The sequence below is a fragment of the Pipistrellus hanaki genome, assembly GCF_964339955.1.
Source record: "Pipistrellus hanaki genome assembly, chromosome: 7".
NCBI classification, from domain to species: Eukaryota; Metazoa; Chordata; class Mammalia; order Chiroptera; family Vespertilionidae; genus Pipistrellus; species Pipistrellus hanaki.
This window is the reverse complement of record NC_140509.1, coordinates 36,007,063-36,021,903: the sequence shown is the minus strand read 5'-3', so window position 1 is coordinate 36,021,903 and position 14,841 is coordinate 36,007,063. Positions and strand designations below refer to the sequence as shown.

The 14,841-nt window shown below is 42.0% G+C and overlaps 1 protein-coding gene across 1 annotated transcript in view; it reads right to left on the bottom strand.

Annotated features, from left to right (window-relative positions):
• Positions 1–11,042, bottom strand: part of BCKDHB (branched chain keto acid dehydrogenase E1 subunit beta) — a 182,648-nt gene extending 171,606 nt beyond the window's left edge. Inside the window, exons 1-3 of the mRNA XM_084889141.1 lie at positions 10,789–11,042; positions 2,697–2,774; positions 1,519–1,587 (exon numbers count right to left, since the gene is read on the bottom strand). Coding sequence (XP_084745267.1) covers positions 1,519–1,587; positions 2,697–2,774; positions 10,789–10,984 — 343 coding nt within the window. The 5' untranslated portion in view covers positions 10,985–11,042. The remainder of the gene's footprint in view (positions 1–1,518; positions 1,588–2,696; positions 2,775–10,788) is intronic.
• Positions 11,043–14,841: the final 3,799 nt, after the last annotated feature.

Here is a 14,841-nt window from a genome sequence, read left to right as displayed (position 1 = left end):
CTTGGTTAAGCAATGATGCCCAGTTGTTTGATCGAATGCCAGTCTATATATTGCTGTGAAGGTATATTTTCGATGTGATTAACATTAAAGTCAGAATTTAAGTAAAGAGGATTGCCCTTCATAATGTAGCTGGACCTCAACCAGTCACACGAAGGCCTTAGGCGAAAAGACTGTGGTTTCCCACAGAAGAAGAAATTTGTCCTAGAGACTGCAATATAGAAACCAGGCCTGGGTTTCCAGCTGCTCGCTTGCCCTAGAGATTTCAGACTTGCCAGTCCCCACAATTGTGTGTAAATCTCTGTATTTTTCTCTCCCTCTCTTTCTCTCTCTGTCGATACATAGATACATATATCTATATAGAGAGAGTTACAAATACATATATAGATTATAGATACATATATACATATACATACAGAAATATAGATATATCCTAATACTTCTATATTCTGAAGAACCCTAATTCTATATAATAAAAAGGTAATATGCAAATTGACCATCACTTCAACACATAAGATGGCCACCCCCATATGGTCAAAGATGGCTCCCATGTGGACACAAGATGGCCACCGCAAGATGGCCTGCAGGGGAGGGCAATTGTGAGCAATCAGACCAGCATGGGAGGGCAATTGGGAGGGACCAGGCCTGCAAGGGAGGGCAGTTGGGAGTGACCAAGTCTGCAGGGGAGGGCAGTTGGGATAACCAGGCCAGCAGGGGAGAGCAGTTAGGGGCAACCAGGCCGGCAGTGGAGGGCATTTAGGAGGTACCAGGACTGCAGGGGAAGGTATTTGGGAGGGACCAGGCCTGCAGGGGAGGGCAGTTAGGGGTGGCCAGGCTGGCAGGGAAGGGTACTTAGGGGCAATCAGGCCAGCAGGGATGTGGTTAGGCATCAATCAGGCTGGCAGGGGAGTAGTTAGGGGGTGATCAGGCTGGCAGGCAGAAGCGGTTAGGGGCAATTAGGCAGGCAAACAGGTGGGAGCCAGCAGTCCTGGATTGTGAAAGGGATATCTACCAGGATTTGGCTTAAATGGGCAGCAGACATCCCTTGAGGGGTCCCAGATTGGAGAGGGTGCAGGCTGGGCTGAGGGACACACACACACATCCCTGCCCCGTGCACTGTGTGCACCGGGCCTCTAGTGCAGGTAATAAAAGATGAAAGATGAACTGTATTAACAGAGACCAACAGGGTAGAATCTTAAATTAGAGGCAATGGAAGTGAAATGGGCTAAGTCAAGCAGCAACAATATCAAAGATTTCTGGATATATGAATGAGGTGATAAGCAATACATTTAATGAAGATTATTTTGAAATCTATAATGTGTAACATGAACCAGATCAAAGGGATGCTACATTTGGAGAAATCTAGGCCAAAGGATTCTATGGGTGGCTATGGGAATGACAAAGAAACCCCTTCATACAATAAGAACATAGCAATAATATAACAGGTATATTTTATATTCTCAAGATCTTTAAGTCAAAGTTCTACAAGAATATTGTTCATATGTCAAGATATTAACTTACCATACTTGTCTCGCAAGCCAACAGTACATCTAAAGACTCCACCAAAGGCAACATCTTCACCAAATATTACTGAAAAACAATGTTTAAAGAACATGTTTTATTTAATAACTAGGGGCCCGTTGCAGAAAGATTCTTGCAACAACAAGGCTTCCAGTGGGCTTCCCTCCCCCACAGCCACCTTCCCTCCCCCACAGCCACCTCTCCTGCCCCCCACCTCTCCCACTGCAGCAGGCAGGGCGGGGTGAGCAGTAGCAGTGGTGGCAGCACGCCCCGCCCACCTGCCCACCCCACCGCACCCGCAGCCACCTGAGGGACCCCACCAGTGCACGATCGGGGCCAGGGAGGGACACAGGAGGTTGGCCAGCCAGGAGGGACTGCAGGAGGGCTCAAGAGCATGTCTGGCCCGTCTTGTTCAGTTCTGATTGGCTGTACCCCCAGTAACAAGCTAACCTACCAGTCAGAGCATCTGCCTCCTGATGGTCAGTGCATGTCATATCAAGCAGTTGAGCAGCCTTAGCATATCATTAGCATATTACACTTCAATTGATTGAATGGACGACACTTAGCATATTAGGCTTTTACTATATAGGAAGGATGGCTGAACAAAGTGGTACTTTCTAGTTTTTCCTATATGCTAGAGCAGTGGTCGGCAAACTATGGCTCTCGAGCCACATGTGGCTCTTTGGCCTCTTGAGTGTGGCTCTTCCACAAAATACCACATGTGGGTGCTCACGTACAGTGCAATTGAAACTTCGTGGCCCATGCACAGAAGTCAGTTTCGGCCTGGACAAGTCTATTTTGAAGAAGTAGCATTAGAACACTCAAGGGGCCAAAGAGCCACCTGTGGCTTGTGAGCTGCGGTTTGCCAACCACTGTGCTAGAGAAACATAGTACACAGTAGGTATTAATCAGAACGTGTTAATATAGTATCATACATACCATGAGAGAAAGTTAATTTGATGATGTTAAAGATAAATGAGAACTAGTTCATAATGAGTGGATTAAAACATGTTAACATTATGATTAGACTATGGAACCTTAACCATTTGGTCAGGTGTTTTATAAATTTCAGGTACATACTAGTGTAAAGTTAACCACTGACCTCCAGACAAATATTTCCAGTAAATCTTCAATTCTGAAGTAACGCAGCAACCACAAGAAGCACAAAGGAAGTTTACCTGCAGTAGGATCTTTGGCCAGTGAGTTATCCAAAGCACTTGTTATTGCCTGGAAAAGGTTCATTTTCTGAGTTTGTCCTGTAAAAATAAAAATTTTAAGTCACATTTCATACATAATAAAATATATAAAAATAACTCCTTTTAAGGATTAAAACTTGATTAAAATCAAGGTAAAAAAGAAGGTAGGGAACACATTACATTAATTTATTGTAGTATTTGAAATTATGATGGCTCTATAGAAGATACAAAAGCAACACAGACTTCTAGAAGGCTGGTGAAGAGGCAAAATTTACACATATTAAACAATCAAAAAAACAAGTATAAAAAAAGGAAGAAGGCATATAGTCAAGTGGCCAAATGTATGTTGAAAATAAAGGCTAAGCAAAGTCAGGACAGTTACCACCAGAGTGAGAGTAGCCTGGGAATATGCCCTAAGGGATGTTAGGAACATAGCCATAAGAATGCACATGACCACAGAGGCATGTGTTAATTATGCCAATGAAAGCAAATGGTCATCGGCCATAAAACAATGAAGAACATTAAGAATAAACTTCAGCCGAAACCGGTTTGGCTCAGTGGTAGAGCATCGGTCTGCGGACTGAAAGGTCCCGGGTTCGATTCCGGTCAAGGGCATGTACATTGGCTGTGGGCACATCCCCGGTAGGGGTTGTGCAGGAGGCGGCTGGTCGATGTTCCTCTCTCATCGACGTTTCTGGCTCTCTATCTCTCTCCCTTCCTCTCTGTAAAAAATCAATAAAATATATTTAAAAACAAACAAACAAACAAACAAACAAAAAAGAACAATAAACTTCAGTATCCAGAACAGCTGGTGTTTGGAGAATACAGAACTCCAGGACTACACAAACCACACTTGGTTCTTCCTATTATCTATTGCTCCAAACAGAATCTCTGCAAGCCAACCTCTATCTCCCTAAATGGATTAAATGGATAATACATGTAAAGCACAAAGAATGATGCCTGACACAGTGAGTGCTGAGTAAATATTAGTTATTTATTCTTAGATTTTGGACTTTGTCCATGACCTTCATCTTGGTCTGGGCACTATTCTGAAAGGTACAAAGCTTTATTTGATAAAGTTCCAAATGTAAAATTTCAAAAACATTATGACTTCAGAGCTATGATTTAAGCTTTGATGCTGCCCAGTGACCACAGTCATCCTATAACTTTGGGTCAACTCCTTTCCAAAACCACTATTCAGAGCAGAGAATGGCTTCTGCCTAAATCTTCTCTGATCCACAGGCCCAGTCTTCATTTTAGTGTGCATCTATGCACTGGTGCTCACTTTAGCCCATAGCTATGCTGGTATCAAATCCCTTCAACACCTGCTGCCTACCTTGACTACTGCCCCCTCTAATCTCTGTGCTCCTCAGTAGCCTAGTCTGTTCCAAAATCCAGGTTCTAATTCCCACTTTGGGTCACAGCAGCTATTGCTATTGCCTTCAGCCCTCTAGCCATCAGACACTGGTCACTCACTTTTTTTCCTAGAAAAAATGTTTTCCATGGCAGGCTCTGATCTATGACATCTTGAATCTTCTATTATCTACTGACATACCGCCTACTGTTTCTCTATCTACTCTAAACCCATCAATACTGCTAAATGCAGACTGCAGGTCTTGTCGATCCCCAATCAGATCATCCCTGCTGCCCTCCTGCCCAAAATAAAGGCCTGTTTCTACTCTTATTTTTGATAGAGATAACAGGAATTTATTAAAGAAAATATTGTTTTATCAACTATGTCAAAGAAAAAATAATCATACCACATCCATAATTTATTTTTCTTCAGGCTAAGGCTATATAATTTAACAGTTTCCTTAAATCCTTCTCCAGGCTATAAAAATTATTTAAAGTACTTATTAGTGCCCAGCATCAGATGATAATTGTTTAGGTTAAATTTTTTTCTCCAAACACCATGGCATTCCCATTCTTTCTCCTATTTCATACATTTCCTAAAGCAAGATTTTTATTTGTCAATTAGGATTTTCATAGGTAATACCTAGGAAGATGAAAAATGCCTAAACATCCAAGCTTCTATTTCAAGTCTGCTGACCATTAGAATTAATATTGAATGCTTCATTGCTGCTCAGCAAATTTCCAGTGGGAATAAAGCAAATATTTTAACAATAAAAATCATATCAAGGAAACTTGGAAAGTACTGCTTGATAACCACAAAGAATTTACTCATATGAAAATAATTTACAAGGTTATTTAAAGGTTATATTTCCATGTAAGCACATAAACTTTCACTCCTGAATACTTTTTTTCAAATAAATTCAAAAATTTAGGGTTTGGGATTAACTGCTATTCTACCAAATGCTTTTAAAAGTTTTAAATGTCAATATTTTACTGATTTTTTGAGGGAGAGAGAAATATTTATTGTTCCACTTATTATGCATTCATTCATTGATCCTTGTATGTGTCCTGACTGAAGATTGAACCCACAACCTTGGAGTATTGGAACATTCTAAACACAGGGCTACCTGGCCAGGGCAGACAACTTTTAAAATTTTTTAAATAGCTTATTTTTACAGTTGTACAATATTATATTAGTTTCAGGTATTCAACCCAGTGATTTAACATCTATATAACTGAAGAAATGATCACCCCAATACATTTTTATTAAAATATTACTGACTATATTTTGCATTCCCATGACTATTTCATAGCAACCAATTTGAACTTCTTAAATCCTTTATCTTTTCCACCCATCTGCTCCAACATCCTTCCAACATATTATTAAATGACAATTTTTAATACAGCAACATCTACTTTCAATTCTTTTTAAAGTTGTACAATAGTATGCTTTGTAAATGGGTCAGGATCATAGGTAAGATCATTTTAAGTATTTAATTTCCCTATAACTATTTATTCTCCTACTAGAGGCCCAGTGCACAAGTTCATGCACATTGAAAGGAAAATATTTGGAAGAAATATTTTAATATTGCTATTTGTTTGCCCTTTCTCTGTAATGGATGCTGGTCGCCACCTGCGGGGTGATCTTCAGGGCGATCGGGCCACGCTCATACCCCCACCTTGGCCTGGTGCCACCCACTTACCTGCTCCACCATCCCTCTGCTGCCCCACTCCCATCAGGGCCCAACAGGGCTGGCAGCGTCTCCATTGCACCTGCTGCCAGCGCTGCGTCGCTGACACCCGCCATGTTCTGCACCACCCCCTGGTGGTCAGCACACCTCATAGTAAGCAGTCGAACTCCCAGTAGAGGGAATAATTTGCATCTTAGGCTTTTGTTATATAGGATAGGTTATGTCAAAGACCATTCATAAAATATGCCTGTGTTCCCTCATAATAAGATAAGTGCACCTCCAGCACATCTAACGAAAGTTGTGCCACTGGCAAGACTTTTTAAAAGAAAAAAGGCCTGGCTGGCGTAGCTCAATGAGTGAGTGTCATCCTATGAACCAGGAGGTCAGGGCACATGCCCAGGTTGCGGGCTCATTCCCCAGTGTGGAGAATGCAGGCGGCAACAGATCAATGATTCTCTCTTGTCATTGATGTTTTTATCTCTGCCTCCCTCTTCCTTCCTCTCTGAAATCAATAGAAAGTTTAAAAAAAAAAAAAAAAAAAAGGAAAAGGAAAAAGAAGAAAGGTAGTCTGTGAACACATTAAAATTGTTATTCAGCGCATCATGAATCATCATCACTGCTAAAAAGATAAGTGGCATGCGGGTGGAATGGAAGGGACACAATAGAACATGAGCTCAAAGAGGTCAGGGATTTTTATCTGCCTTTGACCAGAGCTATAGGCTGTGTTTATAATAGTGTCTGGCATATGGTCAATGACTGAACAAATAAATAAAAGCAGCTGTTTCCATAAAGACAAAATATACACAAATCAAATTGTTAAACAACCACTTAAAGAAGTGGGAATGGAGAAGGGGGTAAAAAATCTACCAAAGTCACAATTCAAAGAGACTGCGGAAAAGGCAGGGAGAAGGGATATTGCTATAACAGGATGATGGAGTATTCAATTATTTTGAATACCTCCAGTAGGCAGTAGTGCTGAAGGGAGAGAGAAGCCTTCCACAGAGTCAGACCACTTAAGACAAAAGAGGCAAATGGGTCCCTAGGAGCAGTCTTCAGAAATAAATAAGTAAGTATATTTGTAATTAGACCCTAAACAAAAATACACAGCTATGATATGGAAAATTAGGGTCTAGTTTCAGAAAAATGAGGGTTCTGCCAGCACTCTGAGCTGCTTAGTCCTTGCTGGAGACCTGGGTATTATAACACTGTCTCACTCTATTCCTTAGAAATCTCAGCATTTCGCCGAAACCGGTTTGGCTCAGTGGTAGAGCGTCGGTCTGCGGACTGAAAGGTCCTAGGTTCGATTCCGGCCAAGGGCATGTACCTGGGTTGTGGGCACATCCCCAGTAGGGGGTGTGCAAGAGGCAGCTGGTCGATGTTTCTCTCTCATCGACGTTTCTAGCTCTCTCTCTCTCTCCCTTTCTCTCTGTGAAAAATCAATAAAATATATTTAAAAAAAAAAAAAAAGAAATCTCAGCATTTCACACAGTGCCTACCACATACATGACCATCAGTATGTGCTTATGAAGCATGATGAATGACTATTTCAGTGGCTTACAGGGACACTAACCCCACTGTGAAATGAGAAGATGCCTAAGAAACTACCTATTTTCCCCCAACAAAACCTCTTCCACCTCTCTAGATACCCTGCTGTCCAGGAATCCCTTTCTATGTGCTAGGTGCTCTGCCCCATTCTAAGCTCTATTAAACATACTACTATATATCCCATATAGGACGTTTCAGAGAGAGTCCAATATTAGGGACAAAAACATTTGATATTAAAATGTAAATGAAGGATCTGTAAACACAAATGTCTTTTAAGGTGCCAGTGTATATTGCATATCCAGTCAAAGGAAGAAAGTAAACACAGGCTGGCAAGGAGAGTGATTGGGTAACCAAATAGGGAGGCCCTATGTTTCTTAAAGTTGAAGAGACTGTGACTAGAGCCCCGAGGCTGCCCCTCCAGGACTCCTGGTAACTTCAATAATGATATGATAAGCGATGTCACTGCCCTTTGTTTTGCTGGCTCCTTCTCTACTCAATTTCTAACTGGTTTTTAAGCGCATCTACATACTGGTGACTCCCAAATGGATATCTATAACCCAAATCTCTCCTCTGAGCTCCTGATTTTATACCTGTAAATGAATAAAAAAGGTTCTTTGCAAAGGTGATCTGATCATAGTTCCTAAAGGGGAAGGTGATGGTGGGCAGTCACAGCCCAGACATATAACTTTTGGCCTTAAGCAAGCCCTGGCTGTTGTTTTGGTGCACCTAGGTTCATATGTCTTGGAAATGCTCTTCAGACCTCACCTTCTAATACTATCCTTTTCAAACCCCTCCTTCCAAAGCATCGATTTTCAACTAATGTGACTCAAGACCTTTTAAAACATGCAATACCTGACTATGCAAAACATGCACTGACTTCTTTTTCCCTTAGATTGTCAAAAAAAAAAAAAGAGAGAAGCCAGCACAATAGTCATCCAGTGTGAATCAATCAAAATTATACCTATTTTGTCAGATTGACAAAAAATATAACACTTTTTTAGTGTGCCATAGAATTTTAGTATTAGTTTATGTGTGCCATGAGATGAAAAAGGTTGAAAAGCACTGCTCTAAAGCATGCAAGAGAGCACATAATCTTAACTCTCCTGTAATTCCCATCATGTTGCTTTCTCCCACCTTTATGTAATATTCCTTAGTTCCCTCTTTAATCTCAAATGCAGAAAAGCAACTGCAAACTATTATTCTCCAAAGCACTCATCTGTCTGTCGGTATCTTGCTTCCCGGTATATCCTTTTTGGATAAAATAAATTTTTATAAAAATTAACTACAGGTTTGGATGTTCTTACATCAACATATCCAACAGCAGTTCTCCACTTGGGTATCTTGGGCTTTTGTTTGCATTTTTTGTTGTCGTAAATCCTCACCCCAGGATATTTTCCATTGATTTTTAGATAGAGTGAGAGGAAGAGGGAGGGAGGGAGGAAGGGAGGCAGGGAGGGAGGAAGAAACATCAATGGGGGGGGGGGGGGAGTTATAAGTAATATTTTCAACAATAAAGAATTTAAATTTAAAAAACAACAACAAAAAAAGAAACATCATTGTGAGAGAGACACATCTATCAGTTGCCTGAATGCCCCCGACCAGGGCCAGGGATTGAACCTGAGACTCTTCTGTGTGCAGGTCAATGCTCTAATCCTCAGTGTTTCCCAAACTTTTGACATATGGGTACCCCTTCTATAATTTCCGTAACGCTGAGTACCCCTCGTACTCATGAGAACGTAGAATTAGGCGCAGCTAAGCACGGTGCAGCGCATATCCCCACCAAACTCCGGTGCAACTCGTACCCCCACCAAACTCTTCCCGTACCTCTGGGGGTACGCGTACCACACTTTGGGAAACACTGCTCTAGAGACCAGCTCCCATCCTTAAGAGACTTAGGGACTTTGCAAAAGTCAACATTAACATAACAAGACACCTTTATTGCTCCCATCACAAGAAATTTCAGTGTTTCAGTAGCTCAGTGCCAGGAGTGGAACAAAGACTGAATAGGTATTCTTTATTATAAATCACAGTATCACAGTACACCTGTGATTTTAGCATGATACCCAACACTCACCCTCATACATACCAATGGGAGTGTAAAACGGAAATCTGAGCTATGCAATAAAATCCATTAACATGTTCTTTCTTCAAGTCAGAAATATCCTCCCCGGGATTTTATCCTTAAGAAATAATGTTACATGAATGGCACATGAAATGTTTCTATATGCATTATGTATAACACTGCAAAAGTGTACTATCTAAAGCATAATGGTAATTATTTAAAGTTTCCACTTATTGCTGAGTGTAGTCAGAGACTGTGTTAAGTATACCATACTTAATTTAGTCCTCATAACAAAACCCTCTGAAGTAGGTATTATTATTAACTCTTTACTTATAAAGAAATAGAGGCTTACGGAGGGTTAAGTGATGAGTTCAAAGTTACAGGTACCAGGGCCTAGGACAATCTGATTCACAGACCAGGATTTTTAGCCATGCAATCAGTGTTCCTACTCCAGAGCACATGTCTTCTAAAGGACGGTTACAAAAACTATATAACAACATGGGAGATGCTTTCGATTAAATAGTGCAGATTATATTTGCATTGAAACTACAATCATGGAGAACTTTAATTCCACTAATTTATCTTCGTAACCTTGGGCAAACTATCAAGACCTCAAATAGCCTAACTGAAAATGGGGATTTCAACATTACCAGCCTCTTTAAGGTTGTCCTAAGCATCAAAGGCGTGCCTGCCCCTCGTAAGCCCTCAAAGTCCTTTCTGACTTATTCACAAGTAAAGACACACTTCAGCTGTAGCACCAGAGACGTTTTTAGACACGGAAAAGGTAACCGTTTTGTTTCTGATATTCTGATGACACACTCTGGACGTCTGAAGATTACACGGAACTTGCAGAATAAATCGTACAAGTCCTGTCCGTACGTGTGGGGTGTGCTTTAGGTCCTTTCTACCTCGGGCAGCTCTGGGTGCCTCCCTCCTCCCTCCACCTGCAGCCCAGCGCAGCCCAGGGCTCGGGACTAGACTTAGCCAGGAAGCCTGGATCCTTTCCCATCTCCAGAAAGCACCTACTCTGTGACCTTGGAAGAATCAATCCAATGACTTCCTCTGTTTGCTCTAAATCTGCCAAAGGAAGAAATAAACATCAATCTTCCTTTGGAAACACGGCAGCCTGTGGTGAGTGGCCCAGGCCTGGGCAAGCGGGACCATAATACCTGAGGCCAGGGTAGGGAGAAGAAGCAAGGATGGGGAGCGAAGAAAGGGGGTGAACCCTGGGCGACACCCCCTTCACCCTCAGGCCCTCCCAGGCTCCCACCCCTGTCGAGGGTGCAGAAGATCTCCTCCCAAGAGTTCAGCTGTCAGAAAATCAGAGCCAGGAGGAGACCGCCTTCATCGGACCCAAAGGCAGGGCGAGGCTCCAGGGGGCAGGGCTGCGGTTCCAAGCCCAGGGCAGCCCCTCCTCGCTCACCGTGCTCCTGGGACTCCGGGTCAGGCTGGAAAGTGAAGTGAGCCACCTGCCGCCGCGGGGCCGCCTCCCCGCCGGCCGAGGCGGGCTGCAGGAAGCCCCGCAGCAGCCCCGCGCCGCACAGCCCGCGCCAGGGCCCCTCGGCCCTGGCCGCACGCAGCCTCCACAGGCGGCCCGCAATCGCCGTTACGGCAGCCATCCCCGCACGCCGCCGCCGCCGCCGCCGCCGCCGGGTTTGCGAGTTGCGCCGCCGCACACCGGCCGCAGGGGGGCGGAGCCCCGGGGCAGCTCCCCCATTGGTGCGGCCGAAGGGGCGGTTCCGTGAAGCGAGCCAATCGGAGCTCGGCATTCGGAGGTGGGAAAGGCGAGGAGCAAAGCCAAGCGGCGTGGGCCCGCGGCACGCACGCACGCGGAAGCGGGCCCGGGCGTGAGAGCCCATGACACGGTCCCTCCCAGCGGAGTCTCCCCGAAGTCCGCTGGGCCGGCCGGGCTGCTCTGGGACGCGGTCCTGCAATGGGCCACCCCGTCCCCGGGTTTGTTCTTTTCCAATGTCACTTGTCAGGGTCGGTGGCTTTTTCCCTTTTAACATTTATGCTTTCTTTCTGAAGTGTAACCCCCTGTTGGTTCTCTCCTATTCTTTATCTCTAGATCCTCCTAGAAGGAAGGGGTTGAAAGGTTGCTGATGGGCATTCGTTATTGGTCTTGAGTTCCAAACCTTCCTTGAAGGTTTAATCATCCTCTATAGAATATTGTTTTTGTTTAGATGGCAGTTTAAAGAGATATACTTGGATATCATTCCGAAAAATCCAATTAATAGAGATATTCGGTACATTTTTTTGCCCAGGTGCAGGGGAAAAAAATGACTGGTGTATTCTAATTAGCCTAAAAACCTGAAGGATTCCAGTCATTAATTTACATTTAAAATAATCGGTTTGGTAAACTTCCTTTTTCAAAATCCAGATGTTTCAAAGGATACTTTCCCTGTCCGTGAATTTACAAGTAGTAGTAAAATATGACAGAAACTAGAGTGAAAGTGTTTCCATCAGATAAAGATAGGAGGGTGGGAAAGGACAGATCAAAAATGTTGAAGGTCTTCATATGCTAGTTAAGAAGTTTCACGTCCAACTATATGCAGTCAAGAACAGCAAGGAGAGTACCAACAGATTTGTCTGCCTGACAAATCACTTTTTAACTTTTATTTTTTCGCAATCTCCACCACACCATCTGCCTAGTACCTTGGAAATGTACGTATGTAATTAAAGTGGGACCCACCCTGGCCACATTTCATTGATATTAGGTTGGGAAACTGTCATTTTCAGGAAATTTTGGAAGTGTAATTTAGAAAGATAGGCAAAATTGCTGTTCACTCTTCAGAATAACTCTTAGCTCACTATCTGTCACTGAGTTTCACTACCTGTGCAACATGTACCTGTTTAGACTCAGCTTTTGGATACCCTTTCATATCCTATATAATAAAGAAATAATATGCAAATTGACCCTCATGCCCTTGTGTCACAAGATGGCTAGCAGGAGAGGGCTGTGGGGAGAGGGGGGGTGCCAGGCCTGCAGGGGAGGGCAGTTGGAGGTTATTGGGCCAACAGGGGAGTAGTTAGGTGTCAATCAGGCCAGCAGGGGAGTGGTTAGGGGGCTATCAGGCAACCAGCAGGTGAGTTAGGAGTCAGCAGTTCTGGATTGTGAGAGGATGCAGGCTGGGCTGAGGGACACCCCCTATAACCCCTGTCTCCACCCTGTGCACAAATTTCATGCACTGGGCCTCTAGTAGCAACATAATATCCCTGTTATAATATCTTATCCTTATATCTTATCCTTATATCTTGTAATATCTTATAATATCTTATCCTTGTAATATCTTATCCTTATATCTTGTTACCTGTTCCGATTCAAACTCAAGCAGAGACATCAGGAGGCAAATAACATAGGAGTCAAATTCTTGCCCTTGAATTACAAAATAGATCTTTAAGCCAATGGCAGAGACAATTTTTAGAGAAAATAGCTTGGCCTTTAAAGACTGGTTTCTGAGTACTAAACCTCAAGAACCTGAATGACTTAGGGTACAAAATGTATGAGTTAAACAAAAGTTTATAAAGAGCATGCTAATTTAAGGGCCAGTTTTTCCCACCTTCCATAAAAGTAGAGCCATAAAACAGAACTGTAGGTATCTTTATTTGTAGATGGACCTGAAAGAGTATCACAGGTCCTCCAACTTATGATCATGACATGGCATTTGGAACAGAAAAATGCTTCTCTCATATGCTGAGAGATGCAGATATGGTATCAAGGTTTAGGAAAAATGCTTTAAAAGTAAAGTCCATTATTTTAAATGGGCAAGGTTTTGAATAGACATTTCTCTAAAGAAAATATACAAGTGGCCAATAAACACATGAAAATGTGTTCAACATCATTAGAGAAATGCAAATCAAAACCACGATGAGATGCCACTTCACATTCACTAAGATAGCCAAAATGAGACATCTATACCAAGTGTTGGTTAGGATACGGAGGAATTGAAACCCTTGTAAATTGCTAATGGGAATATAAAATGATGCAGCTGCTGTGGAAAATAGCTTATAACTTCTATAGATGTTAAATAGATTTATCATATGACCCAGAAATTCCACTCTTAAGCACACACCCAGGAGAAATGAAAACTATGTACACACAAAAATCTGTACACAAATGTTCATAGCAGCATTGTTTATAAAGTAACCGAAAGGTGGAAACAATTCAAATCTCCATCTACAGATGTGGATGAGCAAAGTATAACATATCAATATGATGAAATATTACTTAGTAATAAAATTAATGGGGTAGTGTTACATCAATGAACCTTGAAAACATTATGCTAAGTGAAAGAAGCCAGTCACTGGAGACTGCTTATTTTACAACTCCATTTATGCAAAATGCCCAGAAAAGTTAAATCAATGGAAACAGAAAATCAATTAGTGGTTGCCAGGGTCTGGGGTAAAGATGCAATGGGGAGTGACTGTTACTTGGTATGGAATTCTTTGGGGAAGTGAGGGAAATGTACTAAAATTAAACCATGGTAATGGTTACACAACTTTGTGAAAATTATATAAAAATAAAAACACGAAAATGTGAATTTAATGCCATAAAAATTATATCAATATATCAGCAAAGCTTCTGTTTAAAAATCCAGTTATGGAAAAATAAAGAAGTTACATTTGTACACCTAAATATGTGGGTTAGAAGAATTATGCTCTACAGCATGTGTTTGACAGCATGTATGTTAGTTCAAAGATTCTGTTTGAAATTGGTTTCAATTCAGGACTGGGAATATTTAGATGGAAGAACTCATGATTCTCCTTTCTTTGCTGATTACTACATGGAATGATCCTGTTGGGATCCTTCTGAAAAGAAAGTCCAAATTATAGTCAAAGCCAGCATATTAGTTTCATTGGGCTGCTATAACTAGGTACATCTGTGTACAGAAGTATATTGTCCCATAATTCTGGAGGCTTAGATGTCCAAAATGAAAGTGATGGCAAAGTCATGCTCCCTCTGAAACCTGTGGAGGAACCCTTCTCTGCCTCTTCCTATTTTCTGATGGTTAGTGGGCAATCTTTGGTATTCTTCAGCTTGCAGCTGCCTCAATTCAGTCTCTCCCTTTGTCATCACATGATGTTCTTACTCTTCTTTCTTTCTTGTCTCAGGTATCGTCTTATAAGGACATCAGCCTTGTTGAATTAGAAGCCCAGCCTGCTCCTATATGATCTCATCCTAACTTAGTAACTAATTACATACACAACTCTATTTCCCAATAAGGTCACATTCTGAGGCTCTAAGTGTCAGTGGCTGGGTTAGAGTTAACATACCTTCTGAGGGATGGATACAACTCAACCCACAACAGCCAAAAACTCAGTGGTAGAACACAACTGGAGGCTTTTATGAACTTTCTGGAGATGCTTGCATTATTCAAGAGTTTTTATATATTGTCTAATAGATTCTTTCAATGTGATATTCTAATATTTTTGGAGGAGTTACTAGTAAACAAACAAGATACTTGGTCTACAAATC